A 20,446-nucleotide genomic window follows, 5' to 3' on the forward strand; every position below is an offset into this window, starting at 1 on the left:
CGGCGGCAGCTGTGCCCCCTGAACTCCTGGGCTCTGTAAGCACCGAGCTGCCCCAGTGCTACCGGCTTCGGGCAGCCCCCATGCCTCTGGACCCTGCGCCCCCGGACATGTTTTGTAATTATTACTACATTGCAATCTTTGTAAAAAAGTCTGCATGAAAAACTGCTAAGTCCTGACAGCAGCTTGTGGTTTCTAGGGGGGAGCAGTGCAAATCCAGAGACAGAAGAAAGCCTCAAGCCTTCCTTGCCAGCTGACATTCAGCCAAAGGGTCACCCCCCATCGACTGTGTGGAAGCAGCCCAAGGACAGCAAAGAGTGGGGTGATGAATATATTTCTAAGGAGCACCCAGACAGAGTGAAGGAAACAGGCCAAAGCAGATACACCTCAGTGGACAATGTCTTATGTGAAACTTCTTTCGCTGGTAAGAATAAAGCAGCAGCTGTGGCTAAAAAGCATGGAGGCTTTGGGATTCTAGAGGCCATCAACTCTACTCTGGAATCAAATAAGTTAGCAATGGGACCTACAAGTAGTTTAAGTTGTAAGTTTGTTTTAGGTTTCAGAAGAGAGCTAGCTGAAATGCAGGATTTCCCATTTGCGAGAAATGCTGGCATTCCAAAATTTGAGTTAGGAGAACAAAACCAATTTTCTTCTAATTTTCCCATGAACCAGAAATCCCCCCAAAATTTCTTTTCAGAACACCAGCAAAGAGTGTTTTCGGACATAAAATCTGCTCACCAGGACCCTGATAGCTGCTGAGTGACACTGACATTAAATTGGTTCAATAAAAGATATTACCTCACCCACCTTGTCTCATTGACATTCTTGTCCGTTTTCTGCTGTTAATTTGGATTTGCCATGACGACGATGAGGTGGGTGAAATTTTCAGCCGAAACCTTTTTTGGCAAAAAATGCAGATGTGGCAACACCACTGCATCTTGAGAATTCATGTTGGTTTGGCTGACCTGTTTCGATCCATAGGAATTCCAAATTTTTCCAAAATTTGACATTTTCAAAACAAACCATTTCAGTGTTTTGGTTTGAAATGAATTTCCTTTTAGAGACTTCCTTTAATTTGATTAAACTATGAAAAACATTACAGAAAGGCTTGCTATTGAAACAAAATGCTTCAGGTTGAACAAAATGTTTTGTTTGACCCGAAAAGATTTTTTTTTTCAGAATTGCCAGCAAATCGAATAATCCGTTATTCACACAACTCTGCTTGTAACTACCCCATCGACTGATAGCCCCTCAGAGAAGGCTGCATGCAAAGCCCTGCCTCAGTTTGGAGGGAGCTGCCTAAGACCATGTGGCTCAGTCCTGTAGGAACGGGAATTAGAAAGGCTGTGCTGTGTTGCTGAGGGGCTCCAGACAGACTGTGCAATTCTGTGTTGGTTAGATTACAGAGAGTGTATTTATTGTGCCCTTTAGAGAGAAGGTTGCCTGACCATTTCCATTTTAAAAGGTCCTTTTACAATTGTACATAATTTTCCCTGGGACAGCCTATAGTTCACAGCAGGTCACGCCTGTGGAGTCCTTTAAAAAGAACAAAAAACCTTACCCTCCTTGTAACCTTGCTCCTCAGTCCTTAATATCTTTGGCAAAGGACAAACTTTCTGTCCCTGGGATTGTTCCTTCTGCCTGGTCTCGCTCTGAGGTCACAGAGCATCTATGGCAAAGTACAAAGAAGCAAATAGTTTTGCTTCTCCATCTCTGCTAGGAGAGACTATTCTTCCTAATCCCATTCCCTCAAAGTCTATGCCTCTTCTGTGGGAGGAAGCCGATTATATATGCTGTGTATCCTTCCCAGCATGCTTTGCTTCAGAGCCCTACAGTTCTTAGCAGGCCCAGGAGTATTAACCCCAACATTCCTGCTGGGCTGCAAGAATAGGCTTCCGTCTGAGCCCCTGAACAGCAGCAGATGTCTGGCTCTGCTTCCTCCCTGAAATCACTTCTGCTTTCTCAGTGGCTGTTTTTTCTTGCCACACTCCTAAATCCAGTGAATATGCTAGAGACTCCCCACATCAGTCTTAAAGAGCCAGTACCTCCATTATACTCACTTTTGGGCTGGACTCTCCTCATTGGTGAAGTCTTTTGAGTGGCAGTCACAAGGCCAGTCCAGGGAACAACTGCAGTCCTTGGGGCAGCCAGGGGCTAATTCAGCCCCTGTCATACGTTAGAGCGGCCTCAGGGATGCTCTAGCTTATGATGTTGGCTGGTAACAGCCTCTTAGAGCTAGAGGTGGCGTAGACAGTTCTGCGTCAACTGTGGGTTCTTCCACGCCAAAGGAAATCCCAACTTCTCTGCTAGGGCAGCTCTAAGTGGTGCAAACAGACTAAGGATCTGGCCCGGACTGTTCTCACTGGAATAGTGTATTTGATTTATAGGGTAATATAATTACTAGAGATGTAGAAAATTTGATGTGAATTTCCTGTTTATGATTTCCAAAAAAAATTGATCTTTCAGAAACTCTGGAGGTCGAGGGGAGAGACATGCTTGTTTCCAGTCTTCCTTTGTAAATAGACTGTGGCCCTGATCCTCTGTGGAGCACTTTGCAGGATCAGGGCTAGCACTTGATATTTGTGAGGAAAATTACATGAAAAGAGGAAGCTCCTTCAGTCTTCCTCAGCCTTTCCCTTCCCACTCTCCAGTCAAACACAAGCGTGCAGCTTTTAACATGTTCTTTTAAATCAAACTTTTTGTTGAAGCCAAAAGACAGAGCATCGCTTTGGAGCTGCTGGAGTCTGAGAGGAAATATGTCATCAACCTGTCCCTGATCCTGAAGATCAAAGCCACATTGCAAGGCTTAGACGTGAAGAGGAACACCAAAGAGAGAAGGTATCGTAACTGTCACAATGGCTTTTATAAAAGGGCCTTTTCAACATTCAGAGTTCGTTTTTCCCCAAAAACATTTTGGGAACTTTCTCTTAGCCACTTTGAAACCTTTAAGTGCCTAATGTTTTTTATAGCCAGAAAGCTTTAGGTCTTTAAAATGTTTAACATGGGTAAAAGATTCTGCCTTTTCCTGCCTTTCTACTTTCATCAATTCATAGATTCCAAGGCCAGAAGGGACTGCTCCAAAATAATCCCTAGAGCAGGTCTTTTAAAAAAATCACCCAATCTGGATATTAAAATGGTCAGTGATGGAGAATCCACCATGACTGTTGGTAAATTGTTCCAAGAGTTAATTACCTTCCCTGTTAAAATATTATGCTTTATTTCCAAACATTTCTTGCCTCCTCTAGTCCCCTCTCCATGCTCTTTGACTCACCTCATTTAATCCTCCCTCTCTGCCCATCCTGCTCTCCTCCCTCCTGTCTCCCCCAGCACCCACTCTTTGAGACTGAGAACAAAGCCCCCAATCTCAGATTCACAGTCCACACCTCTCCCTCCGCCACTGGAAGTTGCTGGCTTTAGCATTAACTATGGACCAGTTACTGCTGTCCCATTATAGTTGAATATAAAATACATTATTCAGTATCATACATGGCTAAAAGGCATTTCCCCCGTCTGTCTGTCTCTTGTCATTCTTCTTTCCACCTCCTGTGTGTCTCATATGTCTGTTTCCTCCCCATTTCTCTGGTTTTTCTTTTACCTTTTCCTCTTTTTCAGGATCTCTGCATATTCCTCATGGCCACATGCTTCAAAACTATCTCTGCCATGTCCTCGCTGTATCTGAATAAGAAGCTTGGCATGTTTTCCATGTACATACCGCATTACAACCTTTAATGACATGATCACATGCTTTTTATCATAAAATACAATACAATATCATACCTTCTCTCCCCCCACTCAGCCTTTGGAGCTAGTTGGTAATTTTCCATCAAAACAATTTTTATTGGAAAATACTGTTTCTGCACAATTGAAATCTTCCATGGGAAAATTGAGATTTTGCTGAAATTTTTCAATGTTCTGTCAGGTAAATCAAACTATATATTTCGTTTTGGGTCAGATCATCCTGAATCTAAACATTTCAGTTTGTTGAATTAAATGGAAATGTTTTGTTTCAGGTCATTTTGAAACTAATCTGTGTCCACCTGAGCTGCCACAGTGACTCATAGGAATTGTAGTTCAGGTACCTCATGACCTCGTTCTCCTCTATGGGCTCTCTGACCAGACTACATCTCCCACAATGCACCATGGTCTCTTCTCCGATTAAATTGATGTGATGCATTGTGGGAGTCCCTTGACATAGGTGCATTCTGGGAGACGTAGTCTGAGGAGGAAGCCCAGCCCATAGAAGAGATTGGAGGTATGAGGCATCCAAACTACAACTCCCATCACGCAGATTCAGTTTGGTTCAACAAACCAAAACATTTTGATATTTCTAAACTGAAAGGTTTTTGATGTTTCCATGCAGCAAAATATTTAAATATTTTGCATTTTCCATCCTGATTTGGGGTGAAAACAGTTGTCAAAATATTGGAATTTCTCACAGGATGGAAGTTTTGACCAGCTCTCCTTATAAGGTACAGTTTGTAAAGTGCACAGTGAATGAGGCAAGGTTTATGAGTCCCATCCTACTTCCATATGTGGTTGCAGGAGTGGGGCCCAAGTCCTCTAACTCAAGTGATAATGGCTCATGCTTTGAGCTGTGTAGGTTCGTGCCCTGTTGGGCAGAGTCGGTTACACAAGGCAATGGAGCATTAGGCCCAATGAGTGCAAAAGCATGTGAACTGGAACCATAAAACACTAGATTCCAAGCTCTTTGGTGCAGGGACAGCCTACAATTCTGTATTTGTACAGCGCCTCACACAATGGGGCATCATTCATCACCGGTTCATAGGCTCTACCATAATAACAATGATTAATAATACCTTGTAAAGCAAACCCAGCACATTTTAAACTGCTGGCCCATGAATGTGAGCAGAATCTGTGGGTTCCCAAAGCCTAGGAATCGGATTCTTTTTCTAGATGAATTTCTATACTCCTCTGTGCAATCATATCTGTTATCTTCCCTCTTTAGTTTCTTCCCCGGTTCTTTACGATACCTGGTCCAGCAGCATGTAGACTTACTTCACATGCTGCAAGAGAGGGTGCTGAGTTGGCCACGTCCAGGAATCCTGGGAGACATATTCCTGAAGTTAACAAACGATGAGGTATGTTAGTGCTTGTGACAGAAAACATCCGACAAAGGCATCAGGATTGCTTTAGTTTAACGATGTCTAATGGTGTGTTTGGATCAAACAGAACTGCAGATTTCCACCCCCCGCCCCCAACGTAATTACGTGTCTGGCTGTATAACAAATTTAAAAGAACTCTAGGGATAACAAGTCTACATACCATACTACATACTACATACCAGTTCAAGTCAAAAATGGTACATCCATTATAGAATCATAGAAATGCAGAACTGGAAGAGACCTCAAGAGGTCATCTAGTCCAGTGGTTCTCAAACTTTTGCAACCAGAGGACCCCCATTTTGATTTTAAAATTTTCAGGGACCCCCAAGCCACCCCTCTCAGCCCTTGCCCTGCCCCCTTCTCCGAGGCCCTGCCCCCGCTCACTCCATCCCTCGCTCTCCCCCATCCTCACTCACTTTCAACAGGTTGGAGCGGGAGGTTGGGGTACAGGAGGAGGTGCGGGGTGCAGGCTCTGGGAGGGAGTTTGGGTGCAGGGGCACAGGACTGGGACTCACTTGCTGTGTGACTGTCACCAAAACCTAAACCCTCATGGGCCTTTGCACTGGTAAATCTGTAGCAGTGCAGCATGGTTCGTCTGAATGGGCCAACAGAGCAACATCATGCAAAAATAAATAAATAAAAATCTACAATGTGAACATGGTGCCCCATGGTAACTGGGTCAGATGGTGCCAAACCGTTGTGGGCTCCAGTTGTAGCCTCAGCCGGCCCCTAGGTCTTATCTACACTGCCACCAAGACTTCGCTGAGATCCTGACCATACCACAACACAGGACAACTAGGTAAAGAGTTTGCTGGAACTGGGTGAAGGCCCTGCACATGTCCACTGTTGTAGCTTGGTTTGACTGTTGCAGCTTGACAGGCACCATGTTACAATTGTTTGGTTGTGACTGTTTCAGACTGGGTAAGGGTTACAAGTACATGTACAGATAATGGCCTAACTTAACCAAGCTGTGTGCTATCCCTCCCCATTCCCCTGCCCCTTCTGCTCAGAGCCAACAGTGAACCTGGGGCTAACCCTGCAGAATTTCAAACCACTAACATTCCTTACTGAGCATTTCTGGGTTTGTTCCTCAGAACAATTTTCTGGACTACTACATTGCTTACTTGAGGGACCTGCCGGAATGCATCTCACTGATCCATGTGGTGATTCTGAAGGAGGTACATTTCTTACCTGTTATTTCAGAGACTCATCCACCACGACACACAGCCATTACTGGCAATAGTGAAGACACAATCAGTACCCTCCCCCCACAGTGGAAAATAGCCGCTTGCCAAATCAAATATTAATGTATTCCTGGAATTTCTCTAAGGAATCAGGCAGTTGAAATAGTACAGAGATGTCAGTTCATCCTGAGCACATGAAACATAGCACAGAGAACTACAAGACACACTTCTGAAATCATCAAATCCAGGTCTGCAATTGTCTTTAGCCCCAAGATACTATTGATGGCAGCCATTGACACCTTTCGGCATCACCATGCCATTGCTAATTATACACTGGCAGCCTGAGAATGCCGGGAGATTCTGGATTTTCTGTGAAATATCTGAACTTGTCCCTGGATTACCCCAGGCTGTGGTCCAAACCACCCAATCTCTGTTTGCAAACTGACCCTCCCGCTATCCTTGCCCCACTTCCCACAGCTGTTGGAACATATTTTCCAGGGTTTCTTCCTGCCATTTTTTTCCATCCCGCTAACCAAATTATTTCATTACCAAACACTGGTTTCTTGAACGATGGGCTTGTGGATCGATTGGTTGTTCCGAGTTACCAAAGTCAGCTGTCTAATTCTAATGTCACCATGTATTTGAATGAAGTTACATCCAGAAGTTCAATTGGATCAATAGCTGTAAAAAGCCTCCCCCCGACCAGGAAATCCTCCCTTGCACCCCGTCCAGATCACTGCCTGGGAGGGTATGTAGGAGAATGGATAAACCTTTCACATGCCCTGGAGAAAGACTCTTTCCTGAGACCTCCTTGCTGCCAGCCTCTTTGCATTCATGCCAGGGGTCTAATGGCTCACGTCACTCAGTCCTGTGGTATCACCCAGGGGAGACAGGCGGTCTGTAAAGGCCAGATGCTGATATCCTTATTCACACAGAGTAGTGCCCTATACCTTGAGCAGTTCCATAGAAATCAGTGGGACTAGTCCCAGAAGTGACTATTGCCAGTGGGCATAAGGGGCTAACAGTCCAGCCCTTAGCATAACATGATTGGGACTGTTGTCATCTCATCCCCTTGTCATTCGTCTTTCACTCCCTGCGTGTTGCTGTGTGTACTGTACAGCATCACTGGGAACTTACATGCCACAGAGATGCTAAATCTACTTTCTCCAATTCAGGTGGAAGAAGAAATTAAGTCTGACCTCTACATGCTGTTCTTTCATATAGTCCAGCGTATCCCCGAATACCTTATTCACTTACAGGTAGGACTAACGCATGAAAGTTGCCCGGGTCACCCTATTGCCCTGTAAGGATAACGCTTGGTATTGGCGTTTACACTGCATGTCACTTCTCTCAGAGCTGGCCTCTGCAGCCACCCGGCGAAATCTCTGGGCCCTTGAAAGTGGAAGCCACTGGTCTCTAGGAGGCTCTCTCATGATTGGCAGTTTCCTCAGGGCCGGGACAGCCTTTGCGTCCTGGGAATGCCCCCCATTCTGAGAAACCCCAGACCCTCACACAGCTGTGGGGGACGTGTGGGCTTCCAGTGACTGGGCTAGGGCTGCCGGGAATACTAGCCAACTATGTACAGCCGAGTCCGCTCCTTTACTGAGTAGCCAGCATGGTCTCTAGCCACAAAGGTGGTGGCTTACTAGTGTGAGAGGCAGCATTGCCTAGTGGGACTGGCATGGAAGTGAAGGGCTCCTGTTGTCCAGGTCCGGCTCCGACATCGGCCCACCCCTTGCCCATGGCTGGGTCACGGCTTGATCCCTCTAGCTGAGTTTCCCAATTTGCAAACAGTGCTAATCCGTCCCTGTGGAGTGGTGATGCTCTGGCTAGGACTCAGTGCTTTTACAGGGGTGTTCGAGAGACGAGGAGGACATGGAGAGACGGGGGGGGGGTAAGAATGTAACCTGGGGTGTGGCTGTGAGAGTCAATGCGAGGGAAGGAGCAGAGAGAGAATGCAAACAGGATGGGAGCAGCCTGCAGAGGGCTAGACCTGGGAGGAGCCAGGGAGGTGGTAAAGGAATGGCACAAGAGGCTACCCGAGGAAGACACGCACACATTGTTTAGGTTGGTGACCGCTATTGAGGGGACGGGTAACCCTTTCCTTGCTGGCATCCCGTTTCTCTAACAGGGGACATACAAAATCCTAGGGGGGCAGGGCTAGCAGCGCCCAAACAAGAATGACCCCCGGACAAGTGCGGCACAAACAGCTGGCTCTTGCAGCAAGGAAATTGGTTTGTTGGGGATGAAAAGCATCTTCTTGCTGACACTCCTCTAAATCCTCAGGCTAGCACTGTGCAGACTGGGGCAATCACAGCCAGGGTGGTGTGAGAACTGGGTCTTGGGCCTATCCCAAAAGGAAAGGCTGGCTCTGGCTTCACTGAAACAGTTCAGACCCCAAGGGAGAAGGGCAGCAGCAGTGCTATAAAGGCCCAGGGAGCCTGGTGTATTTGTATGATGGTCCCCATTGTCCTAGGCACTGTCCAAATGCCTACAACCCCCATCTCAAAGAGTTCACACAATGCATTTTCAGAGCCTCATGCAGTTGGTTGATTCTTAGTACTAACCCAAAGTAACATTAGCTCCTTTGCATGAAAAGAGCGAGGACATAGTCCAAACGGTCTGCTGTGGTGATCAATCCACTGGGAATCTAGTGACGACCCACTAAATCGACCACAGATCACTCTCCCGTCGACTCCGGTACTCCACCGGAACGAGAAGCGTAAGGTAAGTCAACGGGAGAGTTTCTCCGGTTGACCCAGTGTGGTGTAGACACCACAATAAATCGACCTAAGGTATGTTGACTCCTGCTACATTATTCACATAGCTGGAGTTGCGTAACTTAGGTCGACTTAATCCCGTGGTGTAGACCTGCCCTTAGTACTAACCCAAAGTCACGTTAGCACCTTTGCATGAAAAGAGCGAGGACATCGTCCAGTCTGCTTCCCTTTGCACCCCAGAACATCCTGAAGTACACCGAGCAAGAGCACCCTGATTACTACCTGCTCCTGGTGTGTGTGCAGCGCTTCCGCATTTTCATCTCGCACTACAGCCTGCTATTACAGTGCAACGAAGACCTGCTCATACAGAAACGGAAAAAGCTGAAGAAGTAAGTCTGGCACAAGATATGACCCTGTACTCTCAGGGAGAAATGATGGAGCAGGTGGAAACAAAGGGCCAGATTCTCAGTTGGTGTCCATGGGCCCACTGCTCCAGTGCGGTCAAATGGTCACATTTCCACCAGCTGAGCATCTAGCGCCTGTTAGATCAGAACATTGTCGTCAAATTTTTTGGATCAGATTTGGAGCAGTCACTTCCTGCTGGTTCAGAGAAAAGAAGTTCTTTTTATTTGTTCTAAATGTACCAGCCATTAATTTAAACAAATGACTCCTTGGTTTCATAGGCCTGGTCCACCCTAGAAAAATTACCTGTTGCTGACAGAAGGGGATAGACATGGGTTCAGTTGCAAGCGTCCAGCAAATCAAGGCTAAGACGTGGTTTGAGCAGATTTTAGCCACCGCTTGCTGAAATAGCTTTGAATAGGCCCTGAAGACCTTACAGCCTAAATAGACAAGGCAGAATTATTGTCCCAGCAGAAGGGGAACTGAAGCACAGTGGGCTAAGTAAGTTGCTTGACATCCTACTGGAAGTCTAAGGCTGAGCTGGGAATTAACCCTAGATCTCCCAAGTCCCACATAAGGGCCGTCACCACAAAGACATCACCCTTTCTCATAAATGAGGCTGTTACTGAAACGATGAGCAAACTTGCCATGTGCCTTAAAAACGAACACAGGTTGTGCTGCTTCCGCTGATCTCTTGCTCCGTTTCTGCCTGGTTCTGTTTATTGGTGATGAATTTCAATTCCCCTAGGTCGTCCCTGGTTAAGTTATACAAAGGTCTGGCTTCTCAGTGTGCCAGTGCCAGCCAGGAGGTTTCTCAGACACCCAGCACAACAGCCATCCGAGACAGCGGGATCCACTCCGAAGAGGTGATGCAGCCGTTCCCAGCAGCCCCTTCTTCCAGCACAACAGCCACGTAAGCCTATTGTCAGGCCAGCATCGCTTCCCTCCCCACACAGCCCCAATGTGCCACTAGAAATAGCCAAGCGTGTTGCTGCAGCATGGCCATTCGGGGGAGGGGAGAGTGGGGGGGGAGGGGCGAGGTCTGCAGCAGGTTGGCTCCCCTGTGCAGGGTAATAAACCTCTCTATGCATTCTCAGGAGGAAGTACCTTCTGGGAGCAGGTTTGAGTGGTGGGGAATGCCTGGGGAAGGGAGGAGAACACGTCTCCTGGCAAACAGCTTGGAAATTCTTGGTGTAGGAGCAGAGGGACCGTAGTAGCCAATCAGAGTAGAGAGATTTGCCTTACCCCAATGTAGTTATCACAAAATAACTCAGTGACTATGCAAATTCCTGCACTCTGGTTGGCTACTAATGGCTGCCAGGCTGTCAAAAAGGATTAAAATATGGTACAACTGAGCAAGAGCAGGATAGTTAGGGAGCAGTGGTTATAGGAGGTGCACGCAAAGCAGTGGGGAAGCCCACCACTTTTCTGTACTGATCAGTGCTGGTTGGAAAATAGTAAGGTCTTTCTACAAGATCTGCTGTAGCTCCAACAGAAGGAAGGGCATGAGGAAGAGTTTACTGGCTGAGGGTCTCTGGCTTCTTCTCTGCAGGAGGTGGGACTGGATGATCACAATGGTCCTGTCTTGGCCTTAAAAATCTATTAAATATTTGGTGGAAAAAAACACTGAAATAGTTTTCATCCTGCAGGTTGGGACAAGGAACCATTTTTTAAATTTATTTGAAGGTTTTTTTTTTCAGATTTTTATATGGCATTTTCAGTTTTTGAATGAAAAATTTCTACCACCTCTCATTTTAATGCAGTTTTCGGGAAAGCTGGTCTGAGTTTCCAAGGCCAAAGATTCACTCTTTGAGACCCAAGAGGGTGAGCAGGGCTGCCGTGCTAACCTGTGCAGTCCAGATCCGCTAGGGGTTCGTTCGGATAGATTTTCCCGAAGCACGAGAATGCATTTTTCATTGTTGCAAAGCCAAAAATGGCATGAGAGAGTTTTGTGGAATTCCAGTAATCCACCATTGTGTGCTTACGGTGTTGTTTAAAAGCAAGTGATTGCTATGATCCTGTGAATTGCAGTGACAACACAGTTTGTCTGCCACTTGCTTTGCAGTTCAGCTGGTTGGGAATTTGGGGCTGAATGTTCACAAGTTTGGCTCCTAACTTCCACTGATGTTCATTTTATGAGCTAAAACCTAAGTTAAGAGCCTAACCCCTTTTTGAGCTTTCAGCCCTTTTTGACTAATTTTTTTTCCCCATTGGAAAATGCTAACTTGTCGGGTTTCGACACCTTTTTTTGACTGGTGTTTTTTGAAATTGTCCAAATGTATCATTTCAACATCTTCTCAAGGAGAAATCCCGGTGTTCTGGTTCAAAACAACGCCAATATATTTTTAATAGTTAAAACTGAAACAAAACATTTGAAAATGATTGAAACCAAATATTTTGATTGACACAACCCCCCTTTTATGTATGGACGTATGTATTTATTTATTGGGATTTTCTGTTTGCAAACATTTTTGTCCCAATTTTGGGCTGGGAATTTTTTGAAATCTCGGAATGGGAAAAGCTGTCCGTACTCAGGTGGCTAGCCTGAGCCACTGCCTGTGTCACCGCGGCTATTTTTTGGTGCGGTCTCCAGCGACTTAGCGCATGGACATCAATCCGAGCAGGGAATCACACTTCCCAGCTGCAGTGTAGCTGGACCTCTAGTGAATACAGTGTCCCCAAGGTGCTAGCTACCTTAGGGGGTGCAGGGAGGGCTGGGGCCTTTCCCCATCCCTGCCTCCATACTGGCAGGAGATGTGACTGTGAGGCACCTTCTCCAAGAGAAGCGCACCCCTGAAACCCACAGGGGAAATCCCAACTTCCTCAGCTGGAATTCCCCTTCGGGGCCTCTGCCCAGCCCTCCAGCACACTAGGGGGCACCAGGGACAGGGTCTTCCCGGACCCCTTGAAGGGAAAGAGAGGCAGAGTGAGGCATGGCCCCTGAGCTAGGGGAGAGTGACAACAGATTGAAGAAGAGTAGGAGCTTCCCCTCTGCTCTCAAGAGAAGGGACGGGGCTATCCTCCGCTCCCCCGCCCCCCCCCAGCTCCGCCTTTCTTTAGCTCTGAGTGTGAGTGGATGAGCTGCCCGTGCACCCAGAGTTACTGCACAGGGACTGGAACGGCCCCAGTGCTCAGCAGGCAGGCAGGGTTTACTGGACTCTGGGTTCTAGTTGCACTGGGACACGCACAAGCAATAACCAGAGGGTTCCTCCCTCCTGCCAGTCCTGACCGGCTGCTTTCTGGCATTTGCTGCACCATACAGAATGCTTGCGGCACCCTTATTAAACAGCACTGGAGTGACTGAGGTAGTGGCTGAGCCAGGCTTGCCAAATGCATGTACATCACAGTACTTTCTGTATTTCCTCCCCCGTTTCTTTCCTTTTTAAGGCATTTGATGCCACAGATGAAGAAGAACCAGTCCGCAATGATGGAGAACATCCAGGCTGGGAAGCCATCGGACTGGGAAATGGAGACTAGAAAACACGAAAGGCCAGAAAACATCCTTGCTTCATCTCAGTTCCCCGAGCAGGAGCTAAAGGCCATGTCCATCCCCTTGCAGGCGATCCCGGAGATGGACTATGAAACTCCCCCAGCCGACCCAATGGGAAATGCTGAGAGATCTGTCAGGACCTCAATGGAGCTGCTGCAGGATGCTAGAAGCTTTGCTCCACACTACGAAGAGTTGGACTATGGGGGGGAAGTTTTCACCCTGCCAGGTCCCTACGAGGACGAGACCTTTCAAAACCTGGCTCTTTTCGAGAACTGCTCCCCGGCCTCCTCCGAGTCCAGCCTAGATATTTGCTTTTTAAGGCCTGTTAGCTTTACGGTGGAACCCGACAGGACAGAGCCCTCATCACAGCCGCTGCCGAAAAGCAGCAGTGCTTACAAACAGGAGGCGTTTCACAGCAAAGGCAAGCAGCTGAGCAGGTCCCTGAAGGAGTTCCCCAGGAGCACTGAGGGCATGAGCGCCAGACTCTACAGCACCAGGAGCAGCTCCAGTAGCCAGCTGCAGCACAAGCAGGAGAGAAGCATGCAACCTCACCTGATCTCGGCATCATCTAGAAGCTCCCAAAGGAGCTACTTCCCCCCGCCGAGAGGGCTGGGGGAGAAACAGAGCTTTTTGGAAGTAAGGAGGCGAAAATAAAAAAAGCAACATTTTGCAGCAGGGTCAGAGAAACTTTTAAGGGAGAATTTTCCAAAATAGCTTCCAAATTTGCACATGCAAAGCCTTCCCCTGCACAGATACATCAGGTAGTGAGAAGCAGAAGGGCACAATTTGCACCCAAATACCAGGCTGCAAGGGGGCAAATGCAGGTTTGGTGAATGCAATTTTGTGGGTGCAGGTTCAGAGACCACTTTCAAAAATTTGGCCCTTCTTAGGTGTCTGGCTTTTTTCTCCCCCTGTCACTGAGCCCCTACGATCCATGCTTTTCTCAGCCCCCTGCAGCAAGCCCCTCGATGGAGGCAACAGGTTAACAATGGAGCACAGCCCTTTGAAATGAGGGCTCAGACTGGCTTGGGGTGGGCAAAAGAGGCAGGGCCAAGAGCTCCTGCATTAAAGTAAGACAAATGCCCTTAGGGCCAGAGCCGTAGCTGCTATAAATCAATGTGGCTCCACCGAAGCCGATGGGCCCAGATCCCCAGCAGGTGTAAACCATTTCAGCACCACTGAAGTCGGCCCAATTGCAGCAGCTGAGGACCTGGCCCACCTGATGGGCACCTGGCCCATCATACAAAGGTGATGGCTTAGAACAGGACACAGCACGAACCCTAACACAGGGCCAGGTCAATTCAGACCTGGGGGGCATTGTCACCTCTAGCCGAGCTGCCACCTGATCTAGGTCTCCTGAAGCAGGGCCCTGCTGTGGTAACCCCAGCTCTGTACAAGCTCATACAAAGGGGATGGCTTAGAACAGGACACAGCACGAACCCTAACACAGGGCCAGGTCAATTCAGACCTGGGGGGCACCTCTGAGAGGATCCAGGGATGGGCACTGTTGGCCTGTGTGCAGAGCTGGGGAATGCCCAGCAGGGGATGGGGAGGAAGGAACAAGGAAAGCCGCAGAAACACTAAAGAGAGAGCGCAGGAGCACAGACAATGAAGATTAGAAAACGGTGAGGAGGACGGAGAAGCGACTGAGGCAGGGCCGAATGCCTGGGGACCAGCCTGCGCAGTTGTTAATAATTACCCCTAGCTCTTATCTAGCACTTTTCGTCAGTAGATCTAAAAGTGCTTCACTCAAGGAGGGTGGGATCCTTGCCCCCATTTTACAGATGAGGAAATTGAGGCACAGGGAGGTGACGGGACTTGCCCAAGGTCACCCAGCAGGCCAGTGGCAGAGCTGGGAATAGACCCCAGGTGGCCAGTCCAGTGCTTCATCTGCTAGACCACACTGCTTAGTTAAGCAGGCATCAAAAGTAGTGGAGGTCTCTGGGGACACTGCCTGCCTGGCAGTGAGCCGGGGGGAGCAGAAATCAGCACTTAACGCTTGAGTATAGGAGGAACTTGTCTAGGATAGCTATTGCAGAACACTCCCCGCTCGCATTCTGGAGTAGCTATAGCGCTTTAAACTCACACTTTTCCAGAATCACTTCCCCATGCAGCCCACCCGTTAGAGGAAGGGGCTCTACAGCATCATTTCCTCAGCACCAGTGGGAGGAGTCCCTCACTGTCACACTTACATTACAGTCCATGTGTCAGTGACAGGTGACCTCATGCTGTGTCCTGCAGGTGCACATACAGCGAGTGACAGAGCCAGCAGCACCATCTGCCCTCCCCCAGAGGCGCCCTCCGTCCAACACGGTGAGCATGCCCGATGCAGCATCCACTGGTGGAGGTGCCACTGCCCTGCACCGCTTTGCCCCATGGTTGGTGAAGGGATTCTGAATCCTTGCAGATGAAAAGCCGGAGCGTTGGTAACAGGGACATTGTTCAGCTCTCTGATGTGGCTTAAAACAGTCACTTTGTATAAGGGTTATTTTTACCCCCTCAATTATTCTTCCTTGGTTTCCCTGGCTTTACAGACCCCACATTAACTGCTGTGCAGAGGCATCACTACTGCAGAAGTCTGAGCGATGGAGCAGTCTAACCCACACAGACAAATGCAGAGTGGAATAAGGTGGAAATTTTTAACCGTGAGGGTAATTAACTACTGGAACAACTTACCAAGGGCTGTGGTAGAGTCTCCCTCACTGGCAATTTTAAAATCAGATTGGATGCTTTCATAGATTCATAGATTCTAGGACTGGAAGGGACCTCGAGAGGTCATCGAGTCCAGTCCCCTGCCCGCATGGCAGGACCAAATACTGCCAAGACCATCCCTAATAGACATTTATCTAACCTACTCTTAAATATCTCCAGAGACGGAGATTCCACAACCTCCCTAGGCAATTTGTTCCAGTGTTTAACCACCCTGACAGTTAGGAACTTTTTCCTAATGTCCAATCTCGACCTCCCTTGCTGCAGTTTAAACCCATTGTTTCTGGTTCTATCCTTAGAGGCTAAGGTGAACAAGTTCTCTCCCTCCTCCTTATGACACCCTTTTATATACCTGAAAACTGCTATCATGTCCCCTCTCAGTCTTCTCTTTTCCAAACTAAACAAACCCAATTCTTTCAGCCTTCCTTCATAGGTCATGTTCTCAAGACCTTTAATCATTCTTGTTGCTCTTCTTTGGACCCTTTCCAGTTTCTCCACATCTTTTTTAAAATGCGGCGCCCAGAACTGGACACAATACTCCAGCTGAGGCCTAACCAGAGCAGAGTAGAGCGGAAGAATGACTTCTCGTGTCTTGCTCACAACACACCTGTTAATGCATCCCAGAATCATGTTTGCTTTTTTTGCAACAGCATCACACTGTTGACTCATATTTAGCTTGTGGTCCACTATAACCCCTAGATCCCTTTCTGCCGTACTCCTTCCTAGACAGTCTTTTCCCATTCTGTATGTGTGAAATTGATTTTTCCTTCCTAAGTGGAGCACTTTGCATTTGTCTTTGTTAAACTTCATCCTGTTTAACTCAGACCATTTCTCCAATTTGTCCAGATCATTTTGAATTATGACCCTGTCCTCCAAAGTAGTTGCAATCCCTCCCAGTTTGGTATCATCCGCAAACTTAATAAGCGTACTTTCTATGCCAATATCTAAGTCGTTGATGAAGATATTGAACAGAGCCGGTCCCAAAACAGACCCCTGCGGTACCCCACTCGTTACGCCTTTCCAGCAGGATTGGGAACCATTAATAACAACTCTCTGAGTACGATTATCCAGCCAGTTATGCACCCACCTTATAGTAGCCCCATCTAATTTGTATTTGCCTAGTTTATCGATAAGAATATCATGCGAGACCGTATCAAATGCCTTACTAAAGTCTAGGTATACCACATCCACCGCTTCACCCTTATCCACAAGGCTCGTTATTCTATCAAAGAAAGCTATCAGATTGGTTTGACATGATTTGTTCTTCACAAATCCATGCTGGCTATTCCCCATCACCTTACCACCTTCCAAGTGTTGGCAGACGATTTCCTTAATTACTTGCTCCATTATCTTCCCTGGCACAGAAGTTAAACTAACTGGTCTGTAGTTACCTGGGTTGTTTTTATTTCCCTTTTTATAGATGGGCACTATATTTGCCCTTTTCCAGTCTTCTGGAATCTCTCCCGTCTCCCATGACTTTCCAAAGATAATAGCTAGAGGCTCAGATACCTCCTCTATTAGCTCCTTGAGTATTCTAGGATGCATTTCATCAGGCCCGGGTGACTTGCAGGCATCTAACTTTTCTAAGTGATGTTTAACTTGTTCTTTTTTTATTTTATCCGCTAAACCTACCCCCTTCCCATTAGCATTCACTATGTTAGGCATTCCTTCAGACTTCTCGGTGAAGACTGAAACAAAGAAGTCATTAAGCATCTCTGCCATTTCCAAGTTTCCTGTTACTGTTTCTCCCTCTTCACTAAGCAGTGGGCCTACCCTGTCTTTGGTCTTCCTCTTGCTTCTAATGTATTGATAAAAAGTCTTCTTGTTTCCTTTTATTCCCGTAGCTAGTTTGAGCTCATTTTGTGCCTTTGCCTTTCTAATCTTGCCCCTGCATTCCTGTGTTGTTTGCCTATATTCATCCTTTGTAATCTGTCCTAGTTTCCATTTTTTATATGACTCCTTTTTATTTTTTAGATCGTGCAAGATCTCGTGGTTAAGCCAAGGTGGTCTTTTGCCACATTTTCTATCTTTCCTAACCAGCGGAATAGCTTGCTTTTGGGCCCTTAATAGTGTCCCTTTGAAAAACTGCCAACTCTCCTCAGTTGTTTTTCCCCTCAGTCTTGATTCCCATGGGACCTTACCTATCAGCTCTCTGAGCTTCCCAAAATCTGCCTTCCTGAAATCCATTGTCTCTATTTTGCTGTTCTCCCTTCTACCCTTCCTTAGAATTGCAAAGTCTATGATTTCATGATCACTTTCACCCAGGCTGCCTTCTACTTTCACATTCTCAACGAGTTCCTCCCTATTTGTTAAAATCAAGTCTAGAACAGCTTCCCCCCTAGTAGCTTTTTCAACCTTCTGAAATAAAAAGTTGTCTCCAATGCAGTCCAAGAATTTGTTGGATAGTCTGTTCCCCGCTGTGTTATTTTCCCAACATATATCCGGATAGTTGAAGTCCCCCATCACCACCAAATCTTGGGCTTTGGATGATTTTGTTAGTTGCTTGAAAAAAGCCTCATCCACCTGGTTAGGTGGCCTGTAGTAGACGCCTAGCATGACATCTCCCTTGTTTTTTGCCCCTTTAAGCCTAACCCAGAGACTCTCAACACTTCCGTCTCCTATGTCCATCTCTACCTCAGTCCAAGTGTGTACATTTTTAATATATAAGGCAACACCTCCTCCCTTTTTCCCCTGTCTATCCTTCCTGAGCAAGCTGTACCCATCCACACCAACATTCCAATCATGTGTATTATCCCACCAAGTTTCAGTGATGCCAACAATGTCATAGTTGTATTTATTTATTAGCACTTCCAGTTCTTCCTGCTTATTCCCCATACTTCTCGCATTTGTATATAGGCATCTAAGATACTGGTTTGATCTTTCCTCCCAGTTTTTTCCTGACTTTGCTAATAGAGATGCTGTAGTTCAAACAGGAATGAATGTAGGGCAGTTCTATGGCCTGTATTATACAGGAGTTAAAACTAGATGAGCACAATAGTCCTTTCTGGCCTTGGAATCTATGAAACCAGACTCCTCAACGTGACCTGGCTGTCAGGTTCCTCCGTTTCCTCCACTGCAGAGAGAAGGGTGAGGTTGTAAATGCTGGTTAAACCATCTTTTCCATTTTAGGAGCTACATGCAGAAGACAACACCAGGTTCTGCCAGAAGGATGACAACGAACAAACATCCTTCAGCGAGCACAACCCGCGGCAGGAACCCAAAGGGGGCTTCCGGAGCTCCTTCCGCAAGCTCTTCAAAAAGAAATGAGCAGCCCGGCAGGAGGTGGGCAGTGATCTGACTGCTACAGCTCTTCCCCTGAGCCCTGAGATAGCCGACAGAAAACAAGCCAGGGCTGCAACTTCCAGGTCCACGGCCAACACAATAGAAAAGAGCGGGGAGGTTTCCATTGCTGACTCACAAAAGCATCTGGCTCTCCCTAAAACAGCGGCGGGGTGCACGGTGGATTGAAACGGAGATTGTTAGGGGTGGAGCAAATTGATTTGGTGACAATAGGAACCCACTGAGCCTTCACCCAAAACCTAAACTCAACTTTCCATCAACTCCCACCCTCAATCATTTTTCTCTGCCCTGCCATGTTCCTTTGAGGCCCAAAAGGAAGTGCACGTGGGAGAGGCTGCACTTGTAGGTTTTCAGACTGCCTGGAAGCGGGAAGAACTTGGCTGAACAGGATTCCCAGCTTGATATTGCAGGGCTGAGAGGTTCTGATGAGCTTCGGATGGAACCTGGCTTTCTGAACTTCACCGTCTCTAGCAGCTCTGCTGTAACTTTCATTTTGCATGACTCCCTCTGATCGTTTCAATGCTGTAGGAACAGTTGCTCTTGCTGCCCATGTTCTTATGATATATTATTTGTATTTTGGCAGCCCTTAGTGATCATGGCCCCATTATGCGAGGCGCTTGGTCACATGTGCAGTTTACAGGTCCCCTTTTATTTTTTTGCTATAGAAAACTCAGCCTGGGGCCTGCATCTCACTGTGTCTGTACAGCACCTGGCACAATGGGGCCGTGATCTTGGTTGAGGCTTCCAATGCTACTATGGTGAACAATCGTGACTGTATGAAAGCTCCGTACCTTCCCTGGCCTATGCAGTATCTCGTGAATTAACCTGGAATCAATTAGTTTCATGCATTACCAGTTACAAGTGTTTCCTGAGGTATGAGGACTCTTCCCCCCCCACCCCCCATAACGAAGCCATGATTTCCCCCCCCTGCTCATGCCATGGCAAACCCTTAGCCTCAGAAATGATAGCAACACAAAGTTACCTTATATCCTTTAGTTAAAATGAAAAATGGAACAGAAGGAAATCTGTGCCCTTCCTGAGTGCTACACACTGAGCTCTGGCACAAGAGCAGTTGTTTATGTAGGTTGTAACTCTGGAGGCAGTTTGTTTATGGATTTGTGTTACTCTAGCGGCTCGGATGCCACCTGGGATTGGACCTCGTTGTGCTCGGCCCTGTACAGAATAAGAGACAGCTCCCTGCCCCAACAAGCTTACAATCTAAACAGACAAGAGCAACACATGGCAAAGGAAAGGTATAGAACATACAAGTAAAGCTCCCAAACCCCAGAACCATAAGGCTGCATGGATCTCTTGCCATTTCCCTGGGTACTTACACTGGAGATGAGACTGACTAGTATATCGGAATCCTCCTATCAAAATTACAAATGGAGCCACGGACCTAAAAGGTGACCTGGCCCGTTCCACTGCCCCCTTGGGATTGGGCCCCACTGTATGGCTGGTGCATCTGAAATGTGACAAGGTTGAAATCTGGCTACAGAAAAAGAAAGGATGACCCCTCAG

The 20,446-nt window shown here is 47.2% G+C and overlaps 1 protein-coding gene across 1 annotated transcript in view; it reads left to right on the forward strand.

Moving 5' to 3' along the window:
* The window catches only part of ARHGEF33 (Rho guanine nucleotide exchange factor 33), a 34,842-nt gene extending 15,950 nt beyond the window's left edge, over positions 1 to 18,892 (forward strand). The window contains exons 7-15 of the mRNA XM_054021767.1: positions 197 to 421; positions 2,706 to 2,835; positions 4,964 to 5,096; positions 6,215 to 6,298; positions 7,480 to 7,563; positions 9,265 to 9,413; positions 10,175 to 10,339; positions 12,814 to 13,552; positions 18,755 to 18,892. Of these exons, the coding sequence (XP_053877742.1) occupies positions 197 to 421; positions 2,706 to 2,835; positions 4,964 to 5,096; positions 6,215 to 6,298; positions 7,480 to 7,563; positions 9,265 to 9,413; positions 10,175 to 10,339; positions 12,814 to 13,552; positions 18,755 to 18,892 (1,847 nt within the window). The remainder of the gene's footprint in view (positions 1 to 196; positions 422 to 2,705; positions 2,836 to 4,963; positions 5,097 to 6,214; positions 6,299 to 7,479; positions 7,564 to 9,264; positions 9,414 to 10,174; positions 10,340 to 12,813; positions 13,553 to 18,754) is intronic.
* The last annotated feature ends 1,554 nt before the right edge of the window (positions 18,893 to 20,446 follow it).

This window comes from Malaclemys terrapin, chromosome 3 (assembly GCF_027887155.1).
Source record: "Malaclemys terrapin pileata isolate rMalTer1 chromosome 3, rMalTer1.hap1, whole genome shotgun sequence".
In the NCBI taxonomy this organism is placed as follows: Eukaryota; Metazoa; Chordata; order Testudines; family Emydidae; genus Malaclemys; species Malaclemys terrapin.